The sequence below is a fragment of the Silurus meridionalis genome, chromosome 20 (assembly GCF_014805685.1).
Source record: "Silurus meridionalis isolate SWU-2019-XX chromosome 20, ASM1480568v1, whole genome shotgun sequence".
NCBI classification, from domain to species: domain Eukaryota; kingdom Metazoa; phylum Chordata; class Actinopteri; order Siluriformes; family Siluridae; genus Silurus; species Silurus meridionalis.
In genome coordinates, this window is record NC_060903.1 from 15,786,197 (window position 1) to 15,808,631 (window position 22,435).

Here is a 22,435-nt window from a genome sequence, read left to right on the forward strand (position 1 = left end):
CTCTCTCTCTCTCTCTCTCTCTCTCTCTCTCTCTCTCTCTCTCTCTTTTTCTCTCTTTGCATGCAAACTTTCACATGATTTCAACACCTCACCCTCACACAGCAGTCAAGCTGTCAAAGACTGTTAACCACTGAAGAACTGTCTGTTAGTAAGTCTGCATTTTATCTATCATTTACTTCTAAATACAATGTGAAAGTATGATGCATTTCAACACTATATTACAAAAAAGCTTAATTTAGATGCTACGGCATTGATTATTCTGAAAATACTTTATATAGTATAGAGGAATATACTTAAGTATAAAATATCAATGTGGCTATATATATATATATATATATATATATATATATATATATATATATATATATATATATATATATATATATATATATATATATATACATATACACGCCTGTCAAAAGTTTGGAAACACCAAAAAAATTGCCAAAAAACTCTGTAAAAAGCAAAAACACACAATGATCGGACAGTAAATAAGTGGAAGAAAGTGAACGTTTTATGAATCCAAATGTGACATTTTTGGCTCTAACAGAAAAACGTAAGACAATGAACAGGATAATAGACAAACTGCGTCACCCCCACAGTGGAAGCTTAATGGCTTGGGTTATTTTTGGAGCAGGGAAGGTTGGAGACTTATTACAGGTGAAAGAAAAACTGAACCAACATGGCTACCATTCCATACTTCAGCACCATGCAATTCCGTCTGGACTGTGGCTCATTGGCACCGATTCCAACATAAAACAAGACAATGAGCTGAAGCTCAGGTCCAAGCTTTGTAAGTGTTATATAAAGAGCAGTTGTCTGGAGTGATATTTATCATGGAATTGACTGCCCAGTCACAGCACCCAAATCCCACTGAACTGCTATGGGATGAACTGGATCACAAGCTCAAAAAGAAATCTCCAACTAGTGATAAACACATTTGGCAACTTTTATAAGAGGCACAGCAAAGTGTTTCAGCTGAATGCTGAATGTTTGGAGAAATGAACTGTCTGGAGTGTTTAAAGCTGTTCTTCATGCTAAGGGAGGAAAAAAAAAAAAAAAATATATATATATATATATATATATATATATATATATATATATATATATATATATATATATTTTTTTTTTTTTTTGTGGACTGTTCTAGAAAAATGACACTCTAACCGTCTTGCAATCAAACTGCAAACACAGGAAAAGAGAACGCGCTAACATGCTAACGTTCTCTGTGTGAGCAGAAGCTCATAACATACAGCAAAGCATCTCCATTTACTGGAGTTTTTGTGAAAAGATGAGTCATATATTGCAGGTAAAATGTTTTAATGCTGGTTTCTTAGTAGAGCTAATTTAGTTTTATCATTGTGACTAACAAATTATTGGAATCGGCTGTTTATCATACGGGTATCAAAGTATATTATTGTTAATGACTATGACTCATGATTTAGTAAATTCAGAAAAACTGCTGCTTCCTGTAAATATAGATTTAAAAAAATAATAATTTTTGGTTTATGAGAGAATGAATAAAATAGAGCTTTTATTATTCATATTTACATTACAGTGCGATTCATTCTTGCTTTGCATATCCCAGCTTGTTAAGTTGCAGAGGTCAGAGCGCTGGGATCAGACAGCAATGATACAGTGCTCTTGAAGCAAAGAAAGTTAAGGGCCATGCTCAAGAGCCCAACAGTAGCAGCTTGGTGATACCGGGGCTTGAACCCCCAATCAAACCTTCCGATCAACAACCCAGTCCCAGATGTTTTTTCGGGTAGTGCCCCCCCAATGAGTTTTCATTTCATGCCACAATTCACACTGATGGCATCCAGCTGGAACTTAACACTAATAATGTAACTACCTGTGCTATGTTACTAGAATTAAAATTCTAAACCCAATAAGCCCAATAATAACTAACTTAAAATAACTTGACTAGAACTGACTGATGTATAAGCATTAAAATAACTGCACAATTTCCAAACAATTTGACAATCCAACAGCAATGTTCACTGCATTACTATGATTGAGTTTGTGTGAGTACCATGTATCCCAAAGCAAACGATCTGATTGTGACCTGAATTTGTTTTGTTTGTCAGCATCCCATGGAGTCCCGTCACGGCACCCCAGGACCCCAGTCCTATTTCCCTGCCCGTTCTGTGCTGTTCCGGAAGGAAGCGAGTGGAGTGACGTATCGCATACCTGCTCTGATCTACTTGCAGCGATCCTCTTGCTTTCTGGCTTTCTGTGAGGAAAGACTGAGCCCTGCTGACTCTAATGCTCACTTGTTGGTCATGCGCAGGGGCGTCTTCTACAGAAACTATGTAGAGGTTTGCAATTAGGAAGCGACAGTATCTCAAACTATCTTTACATTTAAACCATCTTTTTTGTATAAATCGCCTTCATTCTTTTCCTCCATCTAGTGGGAAGACATGCGAGTTTTGAGCACAGCCTGCCTGAAAGGCTACCGTTCGATGAACCCGTGTCCCCTGTATGACACCTTCACTGGGACGCTCTTCCTCTTTTTCATTGCAGTGCTCGGTCACACCACAGAGGCGTATCAGCTGGTGACAGGCATCAATGTTACTAGGCTCTGCTATGTGTCCAGTCAGGACCATGGAAAGACCTGGAGTCCTGTCACTGACCTCACTAAGAAGGTCATAGGTGATACAATTAAAGGTGAGCCTTGGTTCCTGATTGTTGTAGAACATGATCAAATTTAAACCTGCCTCATTCATGGGAACTTGAGACCCAAATTAAAAATCAAATGTTGAAACAAGATACAAATAACACTATTATAAAGTCCTTTGTAGGAAAGCATTTCTTTGAAACTGATGCTGTGGTAAGCCTCTGGGAACCACAGTACATTTTTGTTGCTCCAACCTAAACTTGAAGTTTCTCCACACCAACAGAAGGGTATATATTTAACCTGGAATACAGTTCAGAAAATATCTAAGCGATTATTGAGGGCACAGACACTATCCAAGTTAAAAGACATATACGTACCAAAATATACACAAGGTACAAAAGATGCACCCTAAATACTGATGCCATGCAGTACATTTGGCAGATACAAGTGCAGATATTTTTACTTACAGTGCAAACTTTCTGCGAAAAGCCACAAAAACCATAACCTGTGTGTGAAGACTAGGACCACGATAAAACACCAGCAACCATAGATTAAGCCTGATACAAATGACGTGGTGCAATGTGAGTCTCTATACAAATTCTAATAAGGACAAAATTTGGATTGAGGTGCAACCATACAGTTTGTAAGTGTAGAGAGTGCAGAACTGGGAACTGCGTATTGTATTCTGTTTATGTTAGGGCTGTACATTTCCATAACTGAGTCCAATGCAATTCATATCTCAATGCATAGCCAAAGATAAGATACATGATAGCATATAAAGCAACTACCGAGACGATATGATACAATTCACCCTGATTACGATGCAGTGCGATCCGATTTTCATTTGATGCATAACAATACAATGCAACAGAAAAAATATGACTACACTTAAGGTAAGGTGCGGTTCAAGGGTCTTGCCTTAGGATGCAAAATATGTACCAAATACCAAATTTCATTGGACGGAAATATTTAACCTGTGTCATATTGGCCCAGACAGTTAAACGTGCTTGTTATGTAAATCCACCTATTATCTAATTCTGTTTTTATGTATAGAATGGGCTACATTTGCTCTTGGCCCAGGACATGGGATCCAGTTAAAATCCGGCCGTCTACTAATCCCAGCCTACGCCTACCACATTGACAGCAAGTGGTGCTTTGGAAAAATCTGTAAAACCAGTCCGCATTCCTTCTGCTTCATCAGTGATACGCATGGCAAGACATGGCATTTTGGCAGAACAGTGCCCGAACCGGAATGCGTGGAGTGTCAGCTGGTCTCAGTGGATGAAGAGGACGGGACCAATGTGCTCTACTGTAACGCCCGCAGTACCCTCGGCTCCCGTGTCCAGGCCCTCAGTTTCAACAATGGGACTGTTTTCCAAAATGGACAACTGGTGCACAAGCTTGTAGAGCCTAGAAATGGCTGTCATGGGAGTGTGATTGGCTTTCCAGCACCTTTCCATCTCTTTCAGAAGTCTAGCTGGGGTGCTCTTCAGTGGAAGATACCCACTACTAGCTCACCTTCCTCTGTAGCAAGCACATTTCAGAATTTTTTACCACCAACATGGGTGGTGTACGGACATCCAACCCGGAACAACTCTCGCCAGGATCTTGGCTTGTACATCAATGTGCGGCCCCGTGATCCAGATAGCTGGTCGAGGCCATGGATCATCTATGAGGGGCCGAGCGCATACTCAGATCTAGCTTATGTGGAGCTGGCCTCTACAGCGGAACCACCTGTTTCTGTTTTTGCCTGTTTATTTGAAAATGGCACAAAGACAGCAAATGATGAGATTTCATTCTGCATATTTACACTGTTCGAGCTGATTAACAACCTCCCTCCCGCCCTACCACGTCTGAGTAGTGTAAAATCAGCTGAAAAAAAGATGAGGAAGAGGAAGAAGAGAGTGTGTCAGTTTTGCACAGTGTGTTAGCAGCATCCTATACATACAAGTTGGTGCAGGGAAACAGGACATTTTGGAACCAGGAGTTTGCCACCCTGGGACGTTCCAAAACGGCAATTGTTTGGACCCAGTGCAGTGGAGTGGTGTCCAATGATTGTGTCCAATCTGCTAATTTCTAAGAAACGGGTTCAACCTTAGTCCCCAGGTGGCGTTCCAACGCCCCTCATACCAGAGAATATTGAGGCTGTTCAAACTGCCATCATGAGGAGCCCTCGCCACTTTGTTCCACAACCAGGCATCATCACTGTTTTGAGCTGTTTTTCTTCAAAATTACGCACTCATGGGCATGAGCAGAAGGGACACGATCATGACCTCCTAACTGGTCCTATGTTTTCACATAAGCAAAATCCAAGTTTAGTTTGATACAATTATTCAGAATTCTGTCAAAGCAAACATCTGCAGATAATATCAGCAGGTTTAACGTTCCAGAATCAACATATGCAGCGTGATCTGCATCTGATGCTTGTCAGATCCTTCAAAAATTCAAAGGATTCAGAAATGGGTCAACAATTGCCTTTATTGTAACAAAAACCCAAAATGTATCTCCAGTGTTGAAGCGTACACATACTGCATTCTGAAAGAAAACTCAATGGAACATGAAGATAAGAGACAGGAACGGTACGCATTCTCATTCAATCACTATATAAACCTTTATATCTTTAATATTTGGAAAAAAACATCATTAAGCTATACATTAAAAATGCAAACATCTGATCAGTTCATTAATCGTTCTTACCAAGAGCTAGTACACAGGAATAACATCTGTTCTCCCTTCTTATTGTCCCAGTTACATTATTAAATAGCTTATATACAATACAATTTGGTCAAAATGCTGAAGGCAGGAAAAGTGTTGAACACCTGTGTTTTCAGCATAACATCTGGCCTTGTATTAGGGTTTGTACATTAGATTTGTACAAACTACAAATTACATTAATTTTCCAGGACGAAGAAAAGTAATTAAATCTTATTGTTGCAAAAGACAAAATTCCATAAATGCTATTCTTTGCAGTTTTATCAGACTTTTCAGTCACTCAAATTACTTCTGATGTCTGAAAGTTTTTTTTCTTGCACCTATGTGACCCAACTGCTATGTCTGTAACACAAAACCACATTTATTTCTTTTTTTAATAATTTAAATAGGGGGAATTACATCCATTTAGCTGCCTAATCCAATAATCAACAAGGAAATGCTGATTTTTTTAATAGTAAATCCAGCGGAACAAATTTGGTTCATATTGCCTTCATTAGGTCATGTCCTGTAATAAGTCTATTATTAGTGTTATATAAAATGTTTTGTTAATCACTAGAGTCTCAGATTCCCTATATTTTAATTCTTCAGTATTGTAACCAGCAGGTGAACTTTTAAATTTGATGGACTGGATCTATAGACCAGATTGATTTGTCTTTTTTTTTTTTTTTTCTTTTTTTGGTCCAATTGATCCAAACGTCTAGAACTTCTTTCCTGAGGAGCTTTTTTCTTATTTGTTATACTTGTATGCTACGTACATGTTCACATCTATAAACTTAATCCCTATTTTCTGTGTACATATAAAGGATTTGCAGGATTGCTCCAAACAGTATCAAGGTCACAGCAAGGTCAAATGGCTAAAAGAGTTTTTCTTTTAGTAGCTTGCGTTCTGTTTTATTTTCTGTTTCTTTCTTTTTTTTTTAAAGCATACAAAATTAGTAACAAGGACCAAAATTATTGTACCTTTAAGGTTTTAAAGCCTTTAAGGCATCTAAAGTTCCATTTATTTAACGTTTATGTCTTCAGTCTCAAGTCTTTGTTTCACTTATGATTTTTTTTGGATTTATGATAACAGGAACTGACCTTCATATTAAATTACAAATGAATAAAAGAAAATGTCAAACATGCTGTTCTATAATTATAAAAAAAAATATTATAAAATGACTGGAAAGATGCTGTTGGGTAAAATAAATAAATAAATAAAACTGCTATCAATTGGAAAACAATCAACTTTAGAGATTGTTGAAACAAAAATAGTTATATACCTATATATAAAAAAAACAGCTTTTTGTGTTCAAATGGGGAATTTTTAGTTTTATATTATTACTACAAAGAAAACAATGGCTAAATCATTATAATAAATATAAAATAAATTCAGTGTAAACAGTTACTTACCAAAAGTCAAACAGTAAAAATGAATTTCTTATAATAAAAATAGCATATTTACAGGTCTATATACAGTTTATGTGCACCAACTGTTCATGTCACTAGAATCACCTGTACATTCATGCAGATGTGAGTGAGGAGTTTCAGCTAATGCTCATGTTTTATGCTGTTGATCTCCTGGGATTTTCACACACAGCTGTTGTTAGTGTTACCACAGAATTTTTGGGGGGGAAAGAAAAACGTAGGCAGCTTTGTGGGTGAAAAAATGACTTGTTAAGCAAAATTGTTCAGAGGAGGATGGCCAGAGAGTTCTTTATCATCTTTACTGACTTCCTGTCAAATTTTAAATAGAGTACAAGATTCTGCTTCTCACTTTCAATTCACTTCATTATCTTGCACCCTCATACATCTACGACTTGCTTCACACGTACACACCGAATCTCACTCTCAGATCTTCTTTATCTGTTTCCCTCACTGTACCTTTTTCTGTTTTGCCACTATAAGATTTAGGGCATTTAGCCGGGCTGCTCCTCATCTCTGAAATTCTCTTCCATAATCAATATAAGATTGTGATTGTCTAACCACTTTTAAATCATGCCTCAAAACTCATCTGTTCGCTTTTTGTGATTCGTTTTAACAGTTAAATAGCTGTTTGGTGTTTGATTTTATGATTGCACTCTACTGTACGGTGTCCTTAAGTGTTTTGAAAGGTGCCTTTAAATAAAATGTATTATGATTATTATTTTCAAGATGAGTTTTCCTTAAAGATCATCACTACTGCAGTTTTCCTCCTCGATCCTGGAGAGTACATGGACATTTTGTCCTCAGTTGTCCAGATTCCCACTGTTTCAAACAGTTTATTCCTGAAAGACTTGCACATAAGGAAATAAATGATGGGGTCTAAGCAAACATTGGACATAGCCAACAGGAGCGTTGCCTGTTTCCCAATCTGCAACACACAATTCATTTGAACTCCGTCAGTCTGGCTTTTGGTGAACGGGATCCTACAGAGATGATACGGCACAAAGCAGATAAAAAACACAACCAGTAATATAAAAATGTTCTGGCCTTTCCTCGCCTTGCGTGAGTTTGTCTCTCCGACGGTGACAAACTGGGCAGACGACCGATGGATGTGTCTGTAGATGGAAATGTAGCAGGTGAGCAGAGTGAACAGGACTAAGAAGAAGATCATTATGTTGATATAGATCACCAATCCGTGCCATTTTATACCCAGATTACTCTTTAGAGCTGCGCAGTTATTCGTAGTCTGTGTTGATGTCTGATTGGTCAGTAGTGCGTTCGGAAGCGAAAGAGACGTCATTGCAACCCACACCATAACGGCCATGACTACGGTGAACGAGTAACTGTAAAGGCAAGTCACACCGAACGGCCTGACGATCTTCAAGTAGCGGTCCAGACCCACCAATCCGAGGAAGAGGATGCTGGCGTACATGCAGCAGTAAAAGAGCACTGCGGTGTAATTACACGACACTACTTCAAGCCACTGTGGTGCCACTTTGGCCTCAATGAGCACGTTGATCGGGAGCGTGAGGGTCATGAGGAGGTCAGCCACCGCCATGTTGCGCAGGTAGAGCATAAAAGTCCGATTCTGAGTACGAATATGGAAGAACACCCACAAAGCCAGGACGTTCAGGAGCAGGCCAAAAACGAAGATCAGTGTGTACAGGCAGGTGAAGATGATGGAGGAGATGCCTAAAGAGTTGTCTGAGGAGTTGCAAAGATCCATGGCTGTGAATGGAAATAAGAGGTTCAGGAAATTATGAATACTATTTAAAAATATGTGAAACAAAGAGAGAAACATTTGGATACGATAAATCTGGCGTATTTTCAAGTGGCTTGTCAGTGCAGATTTACTTTTATCTCAGCTGTTTACGTGAATTGCGAGTCACTTTCAAGCCCATACAAGGATATGTTTAAAAAAATAGAGATTTTCTTCTAACAGACCGTTAGTATGTCACTCAATAAAGGTTACCCCACGTTGCTAACACAACATTATTTTTTAAGTATATTGTACACCATTTGACAGACACTCTTATCCAGAGCGACTTAAATCTTCCTTTTTATACAACTAAGCAGTACAGGGCAGACTCTTGGTGTTAGGAATTGAACTGAAAACCTTTCGATTATACGGCCAACAGCTTAAACACCAAACTACCAATTCTCAACATCTAATTAAATTGAATTTATCAGATATTCAGTATACTAAATTTTTAATTGCTATATTCTATTATTATTACTCGGATGGTTATTGATTATTTCCAACAAATCTAAAACAGATTTTTGGAAACATCATTGTCTGGACAAAAGTATTTGGATACCTGACTTTTTCAACCCTATTTAGTTATTATAACAGCAAACAGGAACTAAATGTGGAATGAGATGTTCAGAAATCAAATCATATCTTATGGTCCGGTGTTCACAAACCTTTATCCACTTTTGTGTTTATTGTTATTTGATATGATATTTTGATATGGCTTGCAATGGAGACTATTTTAATTGCTATTGTGGTTCTTCAACCGGGGGTCTTTGGCGTAGTGCTGGGGGGGGGGATTGGTGGGCATGGGGGTCAGCTAATTAATGTTGAATCACATGGGTAAAAACATCAAAGACAAAATATTTAATTTCAAAAATATTATAATTATTACAATAAATTTCTATTAAACTTAACGGTGATGTATACATTAAGGAAAATGTATACATTTGAATTTTTAATGCGATTTTAATTGCAAAATATATTTGTTATGACGCAAAAAAGATTTGAAAATGTATAAAAAATACACAGACAGTGCATGTACAACAACAACATAGTTCTAAATGTCTTAACATAATAAAACTAGCGTTAAATGATTGGTTCCTATTATGATCAGTGACTATGTATGACTATGTATGACACATTTTCTATCACATTTTGTAATATCTCTATTGCCTACGGGGTCTTTAACCTGAAAACCATTGAAAACCCCTGAGCTATATTATATACATTTGTAATTAGAAATACAGGCAACACTTGCTATAATGACAGAGTAATCATAATAACATCAATAATGAGATATAAAGTATTCAGCTGCTAATATTTATATACTGTATATACTTTATTTGCTTAAAAGCCATTGCCTTTTTTTTCCTCTCCAAAGTGTTTACTTTGCACCATTTTCAACACACAGTATATCTAAGAGCTCTATAATATCAGCCATATAAGAATAGTGCATTTGAACAATACAAGTGCTTCCTAGGAAACCTTCTATGTAGTATAAAGGTGTTTATCAGAAATCATAGCCCCTATAAAAATCAAAAATTACTCAATACTGCTATAAGGAATGCACCTTCTTTTATACAGCTCACAACAAACAGATAAAAAACTACACAAACTCCCTAAACTAGATGAAAGAATGACTTCATACCTCATACATAAGAAACTGTATATCTGTAACTGCAAAGCAAAAAACCCACTAACAAATATAAAACCAAAATAAAAAAAATCTTACCTAGAGCACTGAAGTTAAAGCTGTCCTGCAGTCTCGATATGTTGCTTGTGTTTAGATGAAAGCAGGAAGCCATAAAGGAACTCTGCCCTATATTTTATTACTGAATCGACTGACGAAATATATCTCCACTGCTGATGTGTTCTGGCTTGCAGCAAGAAGTCATTGCTTTCCTTGGAACTCTGTACCAACCCTGCCTGAGTAATGAGAGAATGAAATTTACAGAAGGTACAGTGCCTGGAAGGAAACTAATACCTAATTATCTTATAAAGTGCTAATTCTATTGTCAGTGAGACAATAGCGTGTTTTTTGGGGTTTTTTTTAGTACATGAAAAACAAGTCATCAGTCAAAATACTACTACTACTAAAAATAATAATAAAAAGAGAAGAAGAAGACGAAAAACAAGCCTCTTGCCACTGGCTTTCTTTAATTCTTGCGATTTCTGCAAAAGTAAAAATAAAAACATTTAAAACCAATAATTAAACCTTTTGGATTATGTGTACAAAGAGAAAAAAAAAGCACTTTTAAAATACATAAGCATGGCGAATATGGTGATATGCGAAGGGATATGTTTTCACTTAGGTAACAGATAAAAGCATCTAAGATCTTAATTGTTTTAAACAACATCTAATTTGTTCGAGGTGTAAAATAGAAGTCAAATCTCCAAGCCGCAATTTGTAGGGTCCTCACTTTTCCCCCAGAACAGTCGTAGCAAATTATTGGCTGTAAACTGCATGCTAGCTATTTGTTTTGCTACAAAGTTGGTGTATGTGTTAGATTTAAAAAAAAACCTGGAAAGGTGGTCTGGTTTTATTTGCACATTAAGGACTTCTGAAAGCACACCAAAGATCTCACAAAAATATAATTAGGACACAAAAATATAGCTATGCAACAGATTAGCATTGGCTGCTTTGCATTTATTACTGTTAGACTGGTTCTCTGTGCAGTTTCTTGTGGAAATTGATGCATCAGTAGACTAACTGAATATGTGAAGTTTTATATAGCTTGTACTTGTTTAGCTACACATACAAATGGAATGAATCTAATCAAAACACCTAGTCATTTCATAAATTGCAAAAATCTATAAATTAAGACAAATTAAAAGCGTGATTTAATGAACAGTTCTACTGTGTAAAAGGCTCTTTTTTTTGGACAAAACTATGTGGACACGTGACCATAAGGTGCTAAATTCTTTGTTAGTAAAGTCAGATACTGATGGGTGAGGTGAGGATGCCGTGGGCGTTGTCGGCATTCCTCCTGCACCAATTCACACCACAGGCAAATCAGCAAAACATGATTGTCATTCTTCTGCACACACACACACACACACACACACACACACACACACACACACACACACACACACACACACCTTGAAAAATCTTGTAGCTGCTAAAAACATTTAGTGAAATAGATTATTCTGCAATGAGGGTGTTCTAGGTGTGTTGGCACGCTTATCAAATTTCTTATCAGACTGTGACCTCTGAAAGCACACAAGAGCTCCTGCTGCCAACAGGATGTGCTTAATATGCAGCGAGTTGGGTTTTCACGTGCAGTCACGCACACAAAGTAGACATATGATAGAAAAGATGCTCTAATAACAGCATGGTTTAAATCTATACAGTCAGTGAATGCTATCTGCCCTCTTCTTCATACACGGATGCCCACAAAACAGCTAGTTTCAATGTGTATTTACTTTTAAGTCATCGAAATGAGATTCTTATTTGATCGAGTCTGATGCACAAAACGCGCAAAACGCAAGACAATTTGGACTAAAATTGTAGCATTTACTATTACATTTGAAGCACTTGCCAGACGCTCCTTATCCAAATTGACTTACATTTATCTCATTTATAAAATCAACCAGCTACGTGGTAAAGGGCCTTGCTCAGAGGTCCAGGACTGGCAGCTTGGTGAAGCTGAAATTTAAACTCACAAACTTTGGACGTGTTCTAGCGCATCCCAAGAAGTTACACGCTAATACACGCTCATGTGTATTTTGGAAAAGGTCTCAGTGATGATGAGTCTGATGCCCAAAACCTCTATCAGTATTTTTTTTTGTTACATCATTTGCCTTAAAAGTGTATATCGCAAGATTTATTTACACAGGCTGATGGGAAAGAACTTTTTGAACTAATGCCAACTAGTGCTGAATTAAAGAGATTCCTCTGAAATTCTTTAATTGTGCTTGATGCCATTATTCATGTTCATATTCATGAAAGTTGGCTAGACTAAATACAGGCTTTCATTCCAGTCTATACCAGCCCAGCGACGTCATCCACGTCTGGCTATTACTTTTGTCCAGGCTGCAGAGTGTTACAGACCCCCGGCATCACTTTCCACAGAAACAACTTGTTTAAAGTAAACTGTTACAACATTCAAGTGATAACCAGTTTGTGGTAAATAAAAATAACAAAATGTTTATCAGCCATTTTTAGTAACCACTTTGGATCTTAAAAAAAAACACACTTGTACACAGTTATACTTTCGCATTTTTATCTTCAGATGTTCTATATCAGGTTTGGTGTTGCATGTGGATGTGGAGCTGGATTTTGGAAACCGCAATAGAACACCAATCTATCACAAGGGTCCATGAACAACATTCCACCAACACCCACACACACCTGGGGCAAATTGGTGAGTCAATTCACCGACTGTTTTTATCTTTTCATTTAAAATTATAAGATAGTTAAATTCAGCTGCATAAATGTAACAATTTATGGACAAAGGTTTGTTGACAGCTCACCATATATTTTGTATCATCCCATTCTACCTTGTATTCCCATTTGTCGTTATAATAACTTCCACTCTTCTGGGAAGATGTTCCGCTAGATTTAAGAGGGTGCTTGTGGAGATTTGTGCTCGTTCAACCATGAGGGTGTTAGTAAAGTCATGCACTGATGTAGGTTAGATGAAGAGGCCTGGGGTGCAACCAGTGTTCCAATCCATCCCAAAAGTCTGTAATAGGGTTGAGGTAAGAGCTCTATAGCAGGAGATCTTCCACTCCAACCCATATAAATCATGTCTTCATGGAGCTCATTTTATGTCATGCAGGAACAGGTTTGGGTCCCCTATTTCCAAAGACAACCTATACAATTTTTCCAACTTTGTGGTAACAGTTTGAGAAAGAATTACATATGGCTGGAAAATGTAGGTGCTCCAGTACTTATGGCCCATATAATGTAGCTGTAGACTAATTTCATTTTCAATATTTACACTGGACTCTACAATCCTGACAAACATAATTGGCCAAACCAAAAATGCTAAAGTATTACCTTTTAATGTTCTTACCAACAAATAATTGGCCATGGACTTAAACAAGCATGAATTAAACTGTGTAAGAATCAGGAAGTTCACTTATACAGGTTTTCTTGAATACAAATGTAAAATCATGATCATAATTAGCATGCATGAAGCAAAACAACACACAGGTCTGGTGGTACAAAATGTAACAAAAATATCTTCTGGGATGTTTTTAAGTTTTGACTAAAAGACAGGAGGTGGAGTTGGAGGTGGCAGACTTGAAGGTGCTGTGATTTTCTTCGAGAGTGATGAAGATGGACAGGATTAGAAACAAGTTTATTAGAGGTACAGTGCAGGTAGGACGTTTTGGAGACAAGGTGAGGAAGGTGCGATTGAGATGGTTTGGTCATGTGCAGAGGAGGAACTTGGTGTATATCGGTAGAAGAATGTTGAGGATGGAGCTGCCAGGCAGGAGGAAAAGCGGAAGGCCAAGGAGAAGGTTTATGGATGTGGTGAGGAAAGACAGGGAGGTGGTTGTTTGAAAGAGGCAGATGTAGACTATAGAGTGATACAGAAACGGATATTCTGCTGGGGTGACCCCTAAAGGGAGCAGCCAAAAGAAGATGTTTTAGTGTTGAGTGCTTAAACTAGGATTGTTTAATTCTTGTTAATTTCCTCACTAATAATTGGTTGCCAATGAAAGCTTTATTATTGTCATTTGGGCTTTGTCAATTTTTTAATCCAGGTATGTATAACTAATTGTTATACAAAAAGGAAAGATCTTAAACAATGCCTCTGGATGTTGTAGCAGTACAGTTTCTTTTCAGTGGAACTAAGCTGCAAGACAATGCTCCCGTGTACACAAAGAACTTTTGAAACACCTGGTGAGAAGGATGTATTGGAAAAATTTACTTAAGGCTTAAAAAAAAAAGTGAAGGTTTTGTTATGTATTTAGAACTCCATCTGCTGGATTCTCAGCACAACACACACACACACGCACGCACACACACACACACACACACACACACATGCACACACACACACACACACACACACACACACACACACACACACATGCGCACATGCACACGCACACACACTTTGTAATAAACAGTTAAGGGTTTATGTGTTTATATATTTTTTTTCATTTGACTTCTTTAAACTAGAAAATAATTTATGTGTATTATTAGAGAATTTTACCACAGGGTACTTGATAATACATCAATTCATATAGCTTACACGAGTCTCACACAATGATATCATTTGTTTCATTGAGAATAAACTTTGTCACAATTACAAAAACACAAAAATTCAATTTCTATTTTTCTATGTATTTCACACACACACACAGCACCCTAAACACTGTAAGAACTATTATGTAATATATAATGAAAACAATTATATACAAACATTTTCATTTTTCTAACCACCTGTAGTAATATCTGTTTTTAGGAATTAATACTAAAACATAATACTTGATTTATTATAAGGTCATAAAACGTAAATGTACCAATTTGTCACCCACAGACCCACTAAAATAAAAAAAGTAACAAGAACTATAGTTACAACATTAAACAAAAGCCAAAGGAAGAAATGTTGCTCGAGTAAGATTAGAAGAAAGGAAATGAAAACATTGTGACTGTGCACAAAATAAGGATGTGTTTTTCCTGCATGCATCGTTTCTCAGACCTCAGATACCACACCTAATATCTAATATCAGCATTAGAAACTGAAAACAAACAAACACACAAACACATAAAAAACTAAAAGATGTGTTGTATATATGCACACGTTAAAATAAAGCAGATCAGAATTTTACATTTTAATTTTTACACTTGACCCATTAGATTAGGTTTCACTTTCATTTAGCATTAACACATTTAGCTTAAATCTAAGTGTAAATATATACCTTAAGCAGTGAGTTAATAGAACTAGGGCAGTAAACTAGGACAAAATGTATAAAATGTAAATAAAAACACAATGCAATTATTTGCGAATCTCATAATGACCCATATTTTTTTTTACAATAAAACATAGAAAACATACTGAATGTTTAAACTGAGGAATCTTTTTGAATTTGATAGCTGCAACAGGTCTCATGAAAGCGACAAATCCACTGTGTAGTATCGCAGTCCGTATATATCTGGGAACTGAGGAGAGTTTTCATTGAGGAATGTTTTCCCATATATGTTCGATACAGGATTCTAGCTGCTCGACAGTTCTGGATATCCTTTGTTGTATTTTTTATTTTATTTTATGCCAATGTTTTTGAATAGAGAAAAGGTCAAATTACCTTATTATTTCCTTAAAATGGAATATATTCTCAGTTTAAACATTCGATATGTTTTTTGTATTAATGTGAATTTAATATGAGATGTGTCACAACTTTTTTGGAATTGGGCTTGTATGACATTAGTCTGTTAAGTCATTCCACACTGTATAGGGGGCATCCACAATAGGCTTTCAGCTGTTGAAAAATCCGTTCAGAGACCACAGAGAATATAGTCGGCAAGTATGGCATGATGCACAAGTCCATCCACATGAATATGCATCGTGGACATGCTTGTGGCAGGTCCACTCTGTCCTTTGGTTGCAAATTGATTGTACAATGATATTCATATAGAGCTGTGTATAAAAGTAAAAGTAGACAGTGGGCAGCCTTGGATTTTCTAACCTGGGAACTCTAAAGAGAGCTCACAAAAGTGACATGAATTTGTCGGTCACCATATTTGAACATTTTAATTAAGGGCCTTGCCCAAGGACCCAACAATGGCAATCTTGCCTTCGTATTTCTATGCTGTTATGTCATGGTTGTCAAAAGAAGGTAAAGAATGGCTATATAATAAACACAAATGTGCTAAGGCCTGGGAAAACCTGAAATTATGACATTCAAAAACAGAATTTAAATGTATTTCTCTTTCGCATGTAAGTTACAGCAGCCCACAATTCCGATTTTTTTTTATCTAATATATGCACCTGTTTCCCCCTAGAAGTGAAAAAGCTTAAAATTATACATATTTTTTTTCATTCTGACTACAGTGCAAGAACATCTCTGACATTCTGAGGTTATCTGATATCTTACTTTACTTCTCTGTAGGCATACTGTGGTTTTTTGCCACAGCGGCTGTTTAACTGGCTCATTGCACAGTATAATCTAGACACGAAGGAAGGAAAAATCTTTTGTTTTGATGAAACAGTGAAGTCGAGGTGGCTAAATATCGTTTTAGGTTAAAAGCTTAAAGGCAGTAATGCATGCAAGAAAACAAACATCATCTAATCCATGAAATTCGAACTTTTGTAGATTAATGCAAATCATGTTTTAACAATCAGCTCAGTAATTTGTGTAATTTACTGAATGGTGTGCTGTGTTGTGCTTTGATTAAATAAAAGCAGATCTTGGAGGCAAAATAGATCCAATTATTAGATTATTTCTTAAACATTTCAATACATTATATATAGTGATTCTTTTTTTTTTTTTTTTATAAAATGACTCTGTAAAAATTTCAGTTCAGGCAAAATGTTATTTAAAATGCAGTACATGACTCCATCACTGTAATCCAATCCAGCGTGTTGTGGCCAGACTTCCATGTCTGATGATGTTAATTTGACCGGAACTCTTTAGCATTGTTATAATGACCCATGTGAGACATCTCCTGCTTGGTTGAAGTCTCGGTAGGAGACTCGAGCCCTCCGCTGGCTAAGGACTTGCGGCAAAGCGCCGCTGTTAATTTCCTGCGGAAGACCCGGCACAGGAAGACGTAGATGAGAGGGTCCAGGCAAATGTTGGTGGCTGATAGCCAGAGTGTGATCTCTTTTGCCAAGTAGAGCTGATTCTGAGCCCAGCAGTGCGCGGACGTGCTTCGGGTTTGAGTGAGGGTGTAGGGAACTCGAGCCAAGTGGAAGGGTGCAAAGCAGACAAAGAAGACACCCACCACCACAAACACCTGAGAAGTAAAGATAGGAGAGAGCGTCACTCTAATAAACATCGCACATCAACTCAACTCGAGTGTATTATCATTATTTCACATGCACAGTATACAAAAAAACGAAATGTCAGTACTAACTGACCAGGGTGCATAGACAGTGAATAACAACAGTAAAAATAAATTAACCTTAAAAATAGAGCTACGGTGTGATAAATAGTGGTGAGTCAGACAACTGTAGTACACTTATCTGGCCACTAGGTTCACAATCTTCCTTTCTGTGTCTGTATTTTTTGCACAAGCTATAAGGGTCAAAAGAGTTCTCTGTATCAAGATTCTTTCCCAAGGCATTACATTGGAAAGTTGATGTAGTCAGCTATTTTTAAAAGCAAGTCAAATGGACACTTTCTATAAAAGAAGGAAGTTTGTTGCCTGAAAATAACTTCAGGAACAAAGAAAGTATGAGCACATTAACACCAAGTAAAATTCAGAGATGCTCATGTTGGGAAAGTCAGTAATAATCAGTAATAAGCTGATATCAAGAAGGACCTCCTTCTTGATATCTTGATAACAGCAAAAACTTTTTTTTCCCAGCTTTTCTTTTTAAGTTTGTCGAATGTTTATAGTTCATAATGCAGTGTAAGCATTTTTTCTCTACAAACTCTGACCTACTTTTTAAAAATTGGATTTCGACAAAAAAAAGGAGTGTGCCGTGCCACCACATAAAGTTTCATCTTTAACCACTGTCTGGCACAAAAACTGTTACTTAGACTGTTTATATTGTATAAATAGGAAACAAACACACTTTTACTATATAAATGTATATTGTTTTTTTCTGTTTTTTTTAATAAATACATCGTTTTATATGCAGTTTTTATTAAGCCTTTAAAACATCGAAAAAAACAAAACATCGAAAAACCCCAAGAATATAAAGCTGTGAATTGCTTTGCAGCTTCGACCACTACTGGATGCGGTTATAGATCATTCTAACACCTTCTGAGCTAACAGATTCAAGAATTTTTAACCCACTCATATGGTTTTGGCACATTGCAGTTCTATGCTATTTGCAGACATATGCATACGTGTGGTATCATTTTATCATTCACCTGAATTAGCACTTCCTGTTTTGGATCTAAATAACTATCAAAGGCCTCAGTGTAAAGCATTCATAGAAATCAGGACTTTCTTTTGCCAGGTGAGCTCAGAGTATGCATGTACCTTGAACTTGGTGCGTTTGCTGGCAGTCCCGGAGCTGCTCCGCGAGGCGCGGTACGACTCGTATACCTTCCTGCTGATAAATGTGTAGCAGATGGCCATTAAACCCAGCGTCCCCCAGAACACCACCTGACAAAAGTAGTTAAAGCCCTCGTGCCAGCGTAGGCCCAGATTGCTTTTCAAGCTGCTGCATTTCATCTTCCCAGTGCGGCCCACAGGAAAAGCACGGTCACTCAGGATCACATTAGGCAGCGCGAATGCCACCATGATGGCCCACACCCCGACACACAGTGCCTTACCCACGCCGACTCGCTGCAGGGAACACTTCCCGAATGGCCGCACGATTTTCAGGTAGCGGTCCAGACTGATGAGGCCTAGCAGCAGGATACTGATGTACATGGTGGTGTAGAAGAGCACGCCCGTGTAGCGGCAGTAGATGGCCCTTAGTGTAGCTGATCCTATGCCTGCATCTGTTAGTACCTTCAAAGGGACAGTCAGCGTCATGAGCAGGTCGGCTACCACGATGTTCTTCAGGTACACCACGAACGTGGAGCTGCTGTGGATCTGGAAGAAGATCCAAGCAGCCATGCAGTTGAGGACAATGGCAGCGAGGAAGAGGGCTGAATACAAGCAGGGGAAGATGACTGAGCCGATCCTGGTGTCCAGCTTGCATTGTGTGGAAGCGTTCTGCTGACTCACATTCATTCTCACGTCCCAGCTATGACTGGAAAATACAAGCACATGCTTTACAATAGGTTCTTATGTTTTATTATGGCTAGTTGGCGTTCTTAGTATAATTACTCTCTTCTTAAAATTTATTGAAGAATACATTATAAAATTTGACAGCTATAGGCTAGTTGTCCCTTAAAGTAGGGTTAACACAGAATTTTTTTCTCCCCTACAACTGTTCTTCCTGGTTATGAACTAGAAATATTTTCTTGGAACTGCGTGTGTTTATTATCTCTGATTATCACTACTGCTTTCAGCAGAAAGTAACTCACATATACATACATGAATCATACAAAAAACTCAAACTGTTCAGCCTGTATCTTATTGCAGCAGTTAAGGTACATGCATATTATGAAGATGCTTGCAGGCAGATATACAAATTCCATGGTGGAAAAAAAAAAGTCTTCAAACTGGGTCACCATCTGTCGTGCATTACCACAAAGCAAACCGCATCTAACAAACATTTAACTAAAGGTTACGTTTGCAACGACACACTTATAACTAGGGTTCCTATACAACACTCATACCCAGTTGCATATTACAGCGCACTTGTTATGCAGGATAAGACTGACATTTACGGGGCTAACCAGAACGTAGCAAAAGTGACAAGGATGGAAAGGCAAAAAGAGTGTATAATTAAAGACGTGTGATTCTGTTTTGTTATGTTACCTTGCACACATTTATACACACAAAACAGGAGAAATCAAATCTATATTTGGTATAACTAATTGTTCACTTTTTCACAAAGTCAGGGATTTAGTAGGAGCCAAGTCAGGTGTCTGATTAACCAATTACACCAAGCATCAATTTCATATGTAGGGTAAAACCCATTAATTCACTGAAACAGAAACAGCTGTGTAGGAGCTTCAGAATAGTTATGAACAGCCAAACTCTTCACTAAGGCAAAGTAATGGAAGGCAGCTTCATGTCACAGGTCATACACCATCCCAAGACTGAGCAGAGCAACATGTCTACTGCATCAGCAAAGTCCTAAGTTCTAAATGCAGATTGAGTACAAATGGGTCACATGAGTGCAAAGCAAAAGTGAGTTCTAAACCCTCACGATTACATTATAATGTGGTTCCTGGGTAAAGAATTATGAACTTTCTCAATAGTTAGAGAAGGAATTATTTATTATTGCAATATCTAATGTTCCCACAATAGGTGTTCCCATTTTAGTCTGGTTTCTCTCAAGGTTTCTTCCTCATTGTGGTTTTTTTTTTTTCCATTTCTTTATTACTTTAAAGCTGCTTCCAGTTGTTTAACTTGCTATACATATAAAATTGAATTGAACTAAATATTACATGTAATCAATTTTTTCAACATCAGTAATACAGAAATTTATTGAAAACTTTGTTTAACTTAAGGAGCAAAATATTGATATATTTTTTAAAGAAAGTGATTAATTGGCTTAAAGTAAACGGTAACTACAGCAGATCAGTGCTTTTTATCCCAGATTAGACTAAAGCTTGTAATTTGTAATTTCCAATCTCCGACTATGAAAAAGAAAAGAAAACACACATTTAGCTGGAATTTCTACATGGGAACTCGGAACGTTCTTCTTGATTTCGGTTTCAGTGAGTGACTTCACCTCAAAATGACTGCTCGCAGTATAAGCAGCCTTGATCCTTATATTAATGCATTTAAAGCATTTGGCAGACGCCCTTATCCATCGCGACTTACATTTATCTCATTCATACAACTAAGCAGCTGATTAGCAAGTTGGTGTGGCTGGGATTTTGACCTTCAGAAGTCTATCACCTCACCATCATACTTGTATATATAACTTAACAATCAAAAAAAGTTATATTTGCTTGTTAAATAATAAAAGATTGTCTCATTCTAAGCTTCATCTTCTGTTTACATTTATGGCATTTGTCAGACACCCTTATCCAGAGCGGTTGAGGGTTAAGGGCCTTGTTCAAGGGCCCAGGAGTGGTACCTTGGTTTTGCTGGGATTTGAACATCTGACCTTCCGATCCAAAGTCCAAAAAGAAAAGTTACTAGAAGAAGGGATAGATGTAGAGCTGATCAAGGCGAAGAAAGTGGAAAATTTAAGTTGCATCTTATTATTCATTCCTATGCTTGTGGAAGTTCATGACATTCATGACATTACATGAAAATTGCTGAATACGACTAATAGCTTTTTGTTATTCACCCAAAATGAACAAATGTAAATGTCTTTTCAGTGCATGTATGTTCTACAGCAGCTCTGTCTATTCTTTATTTAAATTTGCCTCAGATTAGAACTTTAGATTAGTAAAAACCTCAAATAAAACTAAATGCAAATCTAAAAAAAATTTGATTTACAAAGCACATATATAAATACAAATAAATCAAAATAAATTTATTGGAAACCAGACAAAACCAAGATAAAAATAAAGCTAGATATATGAACCATTTGCAATGCACTATTCATACTAATCCTTTAAAATCGAGAAGCAACTTACAAATTCTTTTAAATAATGACTATTTTCTAAATACTACATTTAAAACCATTAACTGTCAAGAGCAGAGTATACATGTGTACAGAATATACAGCATTATGTACAGAAAAATATAAAAAAAATTGATAATTTGATAATCAAAGAATTATTTGCACATCCTGTGAGATATTACAGATGTTTATATAAAAATGGAAATAGGAATACAGAATAAAAAAAGAAAGAAAAGAATGTAAAAGCTTTCATTTGAACAAGATCTGATGATGTTGGATCAGAAACTTACCAGCTGCTTCAGGAGAAGTGAAAAATCCTTCCCTTTTATTTCCTCAGCTGACAGTTCTAAAATAAAAAATCAGCAAATGCCTGAGAACTTCCCATTCACACTTTGCTTATTGTCTATTGCTTTTATGCTGGTCTGCATAAGCATGAACACGAACATGACACACACACACACACACACACACACACACACACACACACACACACACACACACACACACACACACACACACACACATAGAGACTTTTTTCTCTATTGGTGGCCTTCCTGAAAGACCTCCTTTCTCGTTACAATAGGTTTGCCATTCAGTGCCAGGGCGAGTATCCCCATCCTGTTCTATTTCCTGTCCCTTTTGTGTCCGTTGTGCTTCGTGCCCAACTTTATT

The 22,435-nt window shown here is 37.1% G+C and overlaps 3 protein-coding genes across 4 annotated transcripts; 1 reads left to right on the forward strand and 2 right to left on the reverse strand.

Moving 5' to 3' along the window:
- The first annotated feature begins 2,093 nt into the window (after window positions 1-2,093).
- neu4 (sialidase 4) lies at window positions 2,094-4,548 on the forward strand. Its single transcript, XM_046877132.1, has 3 exons — window positions 2,094-2,318; window positions 2,412-2,667; window positions 3,671-4,548. Exons 1-3 carry the CDS (start codon window positions 2,094-2,096, stop codon window positions 4,546-4,548), a joined length of 1,359 nt encoding a protein of 452 aa, XP_046733088.1.
- Window positions 4,549-5,086: 538 nt separating this feature from the next.
- On the reverse strand, window positions 5,087-10,376 carry LOC124402780 (G-protein coupled receptor 87-like). Its single transcript, XM_046876012.1, has 2 exons — window positions 10,219-10,376; window positions 5,087-8,461 (listed from the first exon to the last, which is right to left on the reverse strand). Exons 1-2 carry the CDS (start codon window positions 10,289-10,291, stop codon window positions 7,458-7,460), a joined length of 1,077 nt encoding a protein of 358 aa, XP_046731968.1. The 5' UTR covers window positions 10,292-10,376; the 3' UTR covers window positions 5,087-7,457.
- A 5,883-nt stretch (window positions 10,377-16,259) lies between these two features.
- On the reverse strand, window positions 16,260-22,221 carry LOC124403454 (P2Y purinoceptor 13-like). 2 transcript variants are annotated; one of them, XM_046877215.1, is made up of 3 exons: window positions 22,054-22,221; window positions 18,601-19,321; window positions 16,260-17,403 (listed from the first exon to the last, which is right to left on the reverse strand). In XM_046877215.1, the coding sequence occupies exons 2-3, from the start codon at window positions 19,300-19,302 to the stop codon at window positions 17,059-17,061; spliced, it is 1,047 nt and encodes a 348-aa protein (XP_046733171.1). In that variant the 5' UTR covers window positions 19,303-19,321; window positions 22,054-22,221; the 3' UTR covers window positions 16,260-17,058. The 2 variants fall into 2 exon arrangements, with proteins under 2 accessions (XP_046733171.1, XP_046733170.1); XM_046877214.1 differs by lacking the exon at window positions 22,054-22,221 and adding an exon at window positions 21,269-21,616.
- Between the last annotated feature and the right edge of the window lie 214 nt (window positions 22,222-22,435).

What these genes read in the sequence shown, in the direction of transcription:
- neu4 (XM_046877132.1), top strand. Translation starts at nt 2,094, where the DNA reads ATGGAGTCCCGTCACGGCACCCCAGGACCCCAGTCCTATTTCCCTGCC. An exon ending in TCTACAGAAACTATGTAGAG is followed by an intron (nt 2,319 to 2,411) that starts GTTTGCAATTAG and finishes TCCTCCATCTAG; the next exon opens with TGGGAAGACATGCGAGTTTT. An exon ending in CATAGGTGATACAATTAAAG is followed by an intron (nt 2,668 to 3,670) that starts GTGAGCCTTGGT and finishes TTTTATGTATAG; the next exon opens with AATGGGCTACATTTGCTCTT.
- LOC124403454 (XM_046877215.1), bottom strand. Translation starts at nt 19,302, where the DNA reads ATGAATGTGAGTCAGCAGAACGCTTCCACACAATGCAAGCTGGACACC. An exon ending in GCAAACGCACCAAGTTCAAG is followed by an intron (nt 17,404 to 18,600) that starts GTACATGCATAC and finishes TTTACTTCTCAG; the next exon opens with GTGTTTGTGGTGGTGGGTGT.
- LOC124402780 (XM_046876012.1), bottom strand. Translation starts at nt 10,291, where the DNA reads ATGGCTTCCTGCTTTCATCTAAACACAAGCAACATATCGAGACTGCAG. An exon ending in CTTTAACTTCAGTGCTCTAG is followed by an intron (nt 8,462 to 10,218) that starts GTAAGATTTTTT and finishes TTCCATTCACAG; the next exon opens with CCATGGATCTTTGCAACTCC.